Genomic DNA, 9,648 nt, shown 5'->3' with positions numbered 1-9,648 from the left:
TAACACACCTGAATATAGATATAAATATAGATATAACACAATATAACACACCTAAATATAGATATAACACAATATAACCAATATAACACAATATAATCAATATAACACACCTGAATGTAGATATAACACAATATAACCAATATAAAACACCTAAATATAGATATAAATATAGATAAACACAATATAACACACCTAAATATAGATATAACACAATATAACCAATATAACACAATATAACCAATATAACACACCTATATATAGATACATATATATAGGTGTGTTATATTGGTTATATATATAACACGATATAATTGGTTATATAATTGGTTATATCTATAACACAATATAACCAATAAACCACACCTAACAATATAACACACCTATGTATAGATATAACACAATATAACCAATGTAACACACCTAAATATAGATATAACACAATACAACCAATATAACACAATATAACCCATATAACACACCTAAATATAGATATAACACAATATAACCAATATAACACACCTAAATATAGATATAACACAATATAACCAATATAACACACCTAAATATAGATATAACACAATATAACTCATATAACACACCCAAATATAGATATAACACAATATAACTCATATAACACACCCAAGATACCTCAGCTGCCCTTGGAAGCATAAAAATCAACAGCATGGCTTCTGCTGCAGTGTTAGAAACAAAAGGGTTTAATAAAAGGCAAAATAACAAAGAGAAAAACAAGCGCCAGACTTTCTTGCTCCTGGTAGAACACTTTACAAAAGCAATTTGTTTCTTTGTTCACTCCTTTTTTAGTTAATTGGCCAAGCAATTTTTGGCCTCTGTGTAATTAACTATGCTGCAGTTTGAGGTGAGATCCCCTATCACGGACTTATTTTCTGAAAAATCCTTTTGCTGGGATCTTTTCACCTGAGAAGCTGAGAGGCCTCAGGAACAAAATGCAAACAATGGTTATCTGCTGCTGTGGAATGCAACAGGTGGGTCTGGGATTGGGCTCATGTGGTTGTTTCTAATTAATGGCCAATCACAGCCCAGCTGGCTCGGACTTCCTGGTCAGTCACAAGATTTTATTCTCATTCCATTCCTTTCTATTCCTTTCAAGCCTTCTGGTGAAATCCTTTCTTCTATTCTTTTAGTATAGTTTAAATATATCATTTTCTTTTAATATAATATCTTTCATAAAATAATAAATCAGCCTTCTGAAACATGGAGTCAGGATTCTCATCTCTTCCCTCGTCCTGGGACCCTCAAACACCACCATAGCCCCCCAAGCCTGAGGTGGCTTTTTTCACCTAATGCAGGAGAGAAACCTCTGAGCTTCTTTCCTTTTTGAAGGGACAAAAGATAATTTTGTCACTCTGTCAACAAAGAGCACACTCCTACATTTCACCCCTATTTTTCTTTCCAAAAGCTCCTCCTACAGCCAGTTCTGGTATTAATCATTTTTTTCTCCAATTAAAATTCTTAGTTAAGCTAAGTGGTAATTATACCTACAGTGAGTTTAATACCCACTCCACATTTCAGGAGTTTTTACTTATAAAAACACAAAGACCATTTCAACAGTGCAAAGGCAAAGCAATTAAACACTAAAATACAAATTATTACACAGCACCATGCTGCATTTGAGTATAATCATTGCTCAAAACTCCCTTCACTTACCTTGCTTAATAAAACATGAAAAAAAGAGAATATCATTGATATCTGGCAGATAAGCTGAAGGATGCAACCTGAAAAAGTCATAGTCCAGTTTGTCTTAAAAATGAAGTATACAATAAATTAATCATTTAAAAGCAGACAGGATTCTTGGTCCAGGAAAATTCCTGAGGATTTTAGCACCAACTTCAAGAAATCCAAGATTTCACTTCAAATTCCCAACATGCAGCACACACTGCTGTGGGCAGGTAAAACTGGGAACAAAGCTGCAGATAAATCCCATTTTTGGTGATTTTGCAGTGGGGAATTGGGAGTTTCCAGGCTGAGGCTGGAGCAGGGAATGCTGTGCCTTGTTTTGATGGCAGTGAAGGTAGTGATTGTGGCATGATGGAGACAATCAGCTAACTACACTGCCTGCAAACCAAGCACTTCTCCAGGAGTCATGGAATGCGAGCCTGCAACCAAAGAAAAAAATTCCAATAATTATATTCATATTCTCCATCTCCTCAAATGCTCTTAAAATAACAAAGAATTGGAAATAATGGAAAATATTGGTCATATCGCCCTTATTCTGCTAAATTCCAAATATTTATATTTATATTTATATTTATATTTATATTTATATCTATATTTATATTTATATTAGAGGTATATTTCCATTATATGTAATTACACATATTTACATCTATACACAATATAAATTAGGGGTAAATATATATTAGATATATATTTCTGTTAGATGTAAATATACATCTAATATCCATATTTAGATGTATATAAATATACTATGAATATACTATAAATATATATATTTATATTTGAAACGATATTTATATTTATATTTAGTTTAATTATATTTATGTATAATATTTATATCTATATTTAGTATTTAGATTCTTCCCTGTTCCCTTTTCCAGGAGCCTTTCCCTGGCAGAATTCCTCTGGGAATGTTCCCATCCTTTTCCCTGGGGATGCTCCCAGCTTTCCCCTGAGGATGTTCCCATCTTCTCCCCTGGGATATTCCCATCTTTTCCCTGGGTTGTTCCCATCTTTTACCTGGGGATTTTCCCACCTTTTCTCCTGGGTTGCTTCCATCTTTTCTCCAGGGTTGTTCCCACCTTTTCTCCTGGGATATTCCCATATTTTCCTTGGATTGCTCCCATCTTTTCTTCTGGGATATTCCCATCTCTTCACCTAGGGATGCTCCCATCTTTTTTTCTGGGATGTTCCCATCCTTTTCTCCTGAGATGCTCCCACCTTTTCTCCTGGGTTGCTCCCACCTTTTCTCCTGAGATGCTCCCACCTTTTCTCCTGGGTTGCTCCCACCTTTTCTCCTGGGTTGCCCCCATCTCTTCTCTGGGGATGTTCCCATCTTTTCTTCTGGAATATTCCCATCTTTTCTCCTGGGATGCTCCCATCTTTTCCCTGAGGATATTCCCATCTTTTCTCCTGGGATGTTCCCGTCCTTTCCCCTGGGGCTCCTGGCTCCGAGTGTCCCCAGGCCAGCCCTGCCTGGGAGCTTTGTGTACTCCTGTCACCATGGCCACCCCGCCAGAGGGACCTGGGGACAGCTCAGGTGGCCCCAGCCGTGGGAGCTTTGTTGCAAGAGAGGTTTCCATGGGCAAAGCCAACACGGGCAACACACCCAGAGCTTGGAATTTCCACCCAAATGGCCCCAGGGGAGGGAGAGCCCTGGTGGCAGCCCCAGCTGGTGGCCCTGGGGCTCCAGCCTGGTGTAATTCCCACCAGGAATCCCCAGCAGGGCTCAGAGGGGTGAGTGTCCCGTGCTGTGCCACCTCCGCCCTGGTGTTTGGGCTCTGCCCAGCCATTGGATCTCTTGGGTCTGTCCAGCTCTGAAAATCATGGCACACACACAGAGGAAGCAAACCCAGAAAATTTAAAGAGTTTTGGCAACAGCTCTTAGACTCCATGAAATAAACCCAGGGAGCTTTGCAGTCTTTTCTTTGTTGTTTAATTTTAGAACATCCTGGGTCAACGCCACTGGGGTTTTCAGGTTTGTTTTATTACTTAAATCACTAAATCTTAAATCAAATTCCAGCAATATGGAGTACTCAAACCCTTACAATTTTTGTGGTGGTGATCAGAATCAGCTCCTGGTTCACTCCAGTACACAATAATTCTTTTTACAGAGACTGCATGGCTTAAGTACAGTAGTATAAATTTGTAACCTCCAGGTAGGAAGTTTCTTCTCCCTCTGATTTAGTGGTCCATGGAATTGGTGCTTCTGGATGTGACCAGGACAGTGACCAAACAAATGCAAGCTGCTTTTCCCTCAGGAGGTTGTCACCAAAGATGCTTTTCCCCATGGGAATCACTCAGCCTTCTTGATTTTTATATCAATATCTACAAACTGCAGCTGCTTACCTGGAGGAACTGCCTGCCATCCATCACCCACAAAAATCAAATGCCTTGCAGAGGGGAGACTGCACTTGGCTTCTTTATTTCCATTTTATTCATTTAAAGCAGGAAAACTGAAAAAAAAAAAAGTCCTGGAGGGGTGGCTCCTGCCAGAGTGTGCTTGGGGGAGCTGTGTTTGCTCTTGGTTTGGGCTGCAGTTACTACAGAAACTGTCCCTGGGTCTGGCCCTGCCTGGCTCAAGCCTGGGCTTGCCTGCTGACCCAGGGACAGCTCATTTAATCTGGCTGAGAATGCTCCTGCCCAGCTGGGGCCCCATTTCAGTCCCACTCAAGCCTTTGGACACATTTCTGTGGTTCCAGCAGCTCTGGATCAGTCCCATGGATATCCAGGCACTGGTTTTCAGTGGTTTGGCTTTTTTCCCCCTGTTCTAATAAGAATCAAAAGAGCATCATGTTCTAAAAGGCACAAAAATCTCCTCATTTATCTCCTGCCTCCTCTCAGTCAGAACACTTGGCTGCCCATGCTGGGTTTTGCTAAATCTGCTGGGATGAGAAGAATTCCTGTTTGGATGCAGCTGGGGATGAGTGGGAACAGAGTTTGTTGGCTGCTCTTTAATGGCTGTGCCAGTTTTGGTTCAGGAATTCCTGGGGCTGAAATGTGGCAGGGTGAGGAGTGATGAGGAAATTCTGCACTCCCCACCATGGCTGCTGCTGCTGCTGCTTTAGCTTGGGTAGCTCAAAAATAAAAGGAAATCAAAGGTGAGAGGAAGAGGCAATGGCTTTTATTAGGTTACAATCTGATATTGAGGAAAAATGTTGTGAAATCAAAGAAATCAGACTTAATATCCAGACTTTGCCAGAAAGACAAAATCATCCCTAGAGGATTCCCAATCTGTGAGTCTGGGATTGTCTAGGAAACCCAGAGTGAATTAAATGTACTGAGAAGAACTTAAAAAATGATAATTATGTGCACCACCCATCATTTTAAAGTGGCAAATCTTGCCCTTTGACATTTCCCTGGACACCAATTTTGTCAGCTCGGAGAAGGAGCTGAGGTGGGAATGAAGCCAAGGAGATTGGGAATGCCTTTGGAACAGGTTGTTAATGAATCCAACACCTGCAGCTCCTGCACACCTGAAGATTCTTACAACCCTCAGCCCCACATGATTCCTGTTCCATAAAAACCTGACCCAGCTCTGCCAGGGAAAGAGGGAGGGAGCCTTTGGGTATTGGGGTTGCTCCAGAGCCTTGGGGGTTTTTTTATCTGCTTTTTTTGGTGCCTCTTTAAGCTGTTTGTGAAATTTATCTCAAGTTTTTACTGTCTCTGCTGTGAAAAGGTGACATTTTTGGTGTTTTTCACATAAAAAGCTCTCTTTTTGTTGGGTCTGCTGCTTGTAATATATGTGACAAATAAGAACTACTATAGCTTAAGAAAAAATATAACAGAAGAGTTTAACTTGCTTAGTGCAGGTACCTTCTAGTAATGCATTAGACTGGTTTTAATATCCCAAACTAAATTTAAAATGCTGTTTGGCAGTCAGGCTTATCCAGGCTCCTTCTATCCTGGCTCGTGTGGATTTTGCAGCATCAGTTTTTCTCTGCTGTGAAAAAGTGATATTTTTGGTCTTTTTTTACATAAAAAGCTCTCTTTTTGTAAGGTCTGCTGCTTGTAATATATGTGACAAATAAGAACTATTATCTTTTAAATTCTTTTTTTTATTCTCTCTTAACTTGCTTAGTGCAGGTACTTTCTAGTAATGCATTAGAGTGATTTTAATATCCCAAACTAAATTTAAAATGCTGTTTGGCAGTCAGGCTTTTCTATCCTGGCTTGTGTGGATTTTGCAGCATCAGTTCTTGGAAGCTGATAGTGCTTTAATGTTATTAAATCTCTGCTGTGCTGTTCCATCTCTGCTCCAGCACCTCCTGTGCTCCAATTTAAGATGAAAGATGAAATTGCTGCCACGGTTTTCTTCATCACCAAGCTGGTGAGGAGGGAGGACAGGCTGAGCAAGCACAAAATGGAGACGTTTGCAGCCAAGCTGACCACGCTGATGTTTGAAAAGTACAAAAATCACTGGTACCTGGACAACCCCTCCCGAGGCCAGGCCTTCAGGTGAGAGAGGCCCAGGAGCAGAACGTGGAGCCTCAGGTTGGCATCCAAGAGGCCTTAAAGTGAGATAAATAATGCAGAGGGAACCACCAGGATACCCTAAAACCTGAAGGAAGAACTATTAATTGGTGAAAATTACTTTGGGGTTTTTTTTACCCGTAAATGTGGGATTAGAGGTGGAAAACTGAGGTGGAAATAATTTTATTTTTTTTTAACCTGTAAATGTGGGATTAGAAAACTGAGGTGGAATTTTTTTTTTTTTTTTACCTGTGAATGTGGGATAAGAAAACTGAAGTGGAAATGTTGGGGTTTTTTTACCTGTAAACGTGGGATTAGAGAAGTGAAGTGGCAATATTTTTATTTTTTTTTACCTGTAATGTGTGATTAGAGAACTGAGGTGGAAATGGTTGTTTTACCTCTAGATGTGGGATTAGAGAACTGGGACACTTGTCTTAAGATTTCCACCTCAAGTAGCCCCTGACTCCCAGGATGCAGAATTCAGGTGCTCTTACAGTGACTTTTGGGATGGTTTTGTTTCAAACACTCAAAGCAGGGACTTGGCTCATTGATGAGAACTAAGATCAAAGCCCTGTTTGAGCTGATAAATCAGTTCGTGAGGCTGAATTTCTGTTTGGGGCTCCAAGTGAGAGCCTGCATCAACAAGTTAAAAGTGCTGGGACCATGAATTGAGATTTTGGGCGCGCTCTGCACGGTCAGACCCCGCAGGGCTGCGGTGACACCCCCGGTGACATCCCTGCTGTCCCCAGGTGCATCAGGATCAACAGGCACCGGGCTCGGGAGCCCCTGCTGGAGCAGGCGTGTGTGCAGAGCGACGTGGACTTCGAGCTGCTGGGGCTGCCCAAGGAGATGACGCTGTGGGTGGATCCCTTCCAGGTGTGCTGCAGGTGAGCTCCGGGGCGCGCCTTGCTGCTGGGCTTGTGGGCAATGATGAGTCTGGCTCCGTGTTCTCAGAGGGGTAATTTGTTATTTTAGAAGACTCTATTGTACTATAATATAGTATACTATATTAAATTAATTTATGGTATGTTATACTTTAATATATATAGTTATAATTTAATATTATATATAAATATATATAATATATACTATATTAAATTATAGTATAACATGCTATATGCTGTACACTATACTATATTATAGTATACTATAACACATTGTTATATATTTATAATAATATAAAAATACATAAATTATATAATATGTAGTACAGTATAATATATTATATTATATATTTATTAAATTTATATTACATATTTATTAAATTATATTATACATAATATGTATGCATATATATGGGTATATAATATGTATGCATATATATGGGTATATAATATATAAATATCTATACTATATAATATAAATGTTGTATATTAAATTATATTAAATACTAAACTATACTAAAGAACACAGAAAGGATACTTACAGAAGGCTAAAAAGATAATAATGGAAACTCCTGACTCTTTAGAGTCCCAGCACAGCTTGGCCCTGATTGGCCATTGAGTGAAAACAACTCACAGTAAAAACAAATGAAACAATCAACTGTGGGTAAACAATCTCCAAACCCATTCCAAAGCAGCAAAGCACAGGAGAAGCAAATCAGACAATTATTATGTTTTCTCTGAGGCCTCTCAGCAGAGAAATCCTGGCCAGGGTATTGTTCAGGGGGTCTGTCAGTGCCAGCAGCGCTCGGGTGCGCCCTTGCAGGTACGGGGAGAGGAGCCGGCCCTTCACCGTGGCGCACTTTGGTGGGGAGGAGAGCCCCGAGCTGCCGCAGCAGATCAGCCTGGCCGTGGGCAGGGCAGCCCTGGACTATCACTCCAGCAGCTCCTCGGACGAGGAGAGCTTCAGCAGGGAGCCCAGAGCCATCCCCACCGTCAGCAACCCCAACAGCATCTACCAGGTCAGCCGGGGCTCTGGGGGAGCTCCTCACCCTACAGTCCCACCCTAAAGTCCCTCCAAAGAGCTTCTGGCAGGTGGGGTCAGGCCCCTCTCCCAGGGACAGGATGGGAGGAAACAGCCCTGAGCTGCTCCACGGGAGGTTCAGGGTTGATTTCTCCCCTCAAAGGCTTTTCCAGCCTTGGCACGTGGTGTCACTGTCCTGTAAAAGTTGGTTTGAAATGTCAAATGTGTCCATGCTTTGTGAAACCAAGTTTAGCAACTGTGGCCCTATTTCTTACTAATTCTCATTATCCCACTCCATGTGTTTTGCCAGCAGTGTATGAATTGTTTGAGGAATGGAATTGTTCCATGGGGTGGTGACCAGCCCTGATGGTGTCACCATCCCTCGAGTGGTTTAAAAGCTGTAGCACGTGGGGACACAGCTTAGGGCACAGCTGGGCTTGTCCTTGGAATGCTTTCCCAGCCTCAGTGGTGCTGTGGGTGGATGAGCTGTGGATGAGCTGTTTGAAGAACTGAATTGTTCCATGGGGCGCTGACCAGCCCTGGTGGTGTCACCTGGAGGGTGTTCAAAGGATGTGGCACTTGGGGACACGGCTTAGGGCACAGCTGGGCTCATCCTTGGAATGTTTTCCCAGCCTCAGTGGCGCTGTGGGTGGGATGAGCTTTTGGGATGAACAGTGTCTGAGCTGTTTGAAGAACTGAATTGTTCCATGGGGTGCTGACCAGCCCTGATGGAGTCACTGGAGGGGTTTAAAAGCTGTGGCACTTGGGCACAGCTGGGCTCGCCCTTGGAAGGTTTTCCCAGCCTCGGTGGTGCTGTGGGTGGGATGAGCTTTGGGAGGAGGCAGCAGGGGTGGCCCAGCTTCCTCAGGAAGGACTGGGGTGGCCCGACTGCTCCCCCTCCTTGCCCAGCACACTTTAACCTCGTTTTTCCCCATTTTTGCTGCTCAGTTTGGTGACTTCTGCAAGGCTCCCCCCCAGCCCTGGTGGCAGCACCTGCACAGGAAGCCCCACCTGGGTGAGGGCTCCCACCTTGGCCAGCACAGGGGCCACAGGACCTACAGACCCAGTGCCACCTTCGCTGGCCCACGGGTGGACAGGTACCACTGGATCAACACCAAGAGGTAGAGCCAGGGCTCCTCTGGGACTTTGGAGCCCTGATTTTGTGAGGGGGTGAAGGCTGGCACTGCAAAACCTCATAAAAACAGCACTTCCTGTCTGATCCCTGTCTCTGACTCTGTATTTATGAATATTTTGGGGGATTTTTTTTTTTTCTCCAGGATTTTAAATGTTTTTAATTGATGTTAACATAAGATTGAAGATGTAATGTGAGACTCTGCTTGTGAGTTAAAAAGGAAATGCATAAATCAATAAATCTGCTGATGTTTTTTATCAAAGCCAGCTGCTGGTGGTGCCTTGAAGGGTGTTCAGGAGCTTTTTGGTGGAAATACCAGCAGGTGAAGGAAGATTAAAAACACCCCCAAGCTGCTCTGAAAAACACTTTGCTTCCTTCTGGCAGAGGTGTCAGGAGCCAAGACCTAAATATCACCAGCAGAA

The 9,648-nt window shown here is 42.4% G+C and overlaps 1 protein-coding gene across 1 annotated transcript; it reads left to right on the top strand.

Annotated features, from left to right (window-relative positions):
• The first annotated feature begins 6,001 nt into the window (after nucleotides 1-6,001).
• BTG4 (BTG anti-proliferation factor 4) lies at nucleotides 6,002-9,219 on the top strand. The gene is made up of 4 exons (XM_036397557.1): nucleotides 6,002-6,174; nucleotides 6,939-7,076; nucleotides 7,897-8,092; nucleotides 9,043-9,219. Exons 1-4 carry the CDS (start codon nucleotides 6,002-6,004, stop codon nucleotides 9,217-9,219), a joined length of 684 nt encoding a protein of 227 aa, XP_036253450.1.
• The last annotated feature ends 429 nt before the right edge of the window (nucleotides 9,220-9,648 follow it).

This window comes from Molothrus ater, chromosome 22 (assembly GCF_012460135.2).
Source record: "Molothrus ater isolate BHLD 08-10-18 breed brown headed cowbird chromosome 22, BPBGC_Mater_1.1, whole genome shotgun sequence".
Classification (NCBI taxonomy): Eukaryota; Metazoa; Chordata; class Aves; order Passeriformes; family Icteridae; genus Molothrus; species Molothrus ater.
The sequence above is the reverse complement of the archived record's forward strand: the minus strand, read 5'-3'. Positions and strand labels throughout refer to the sequence as shown.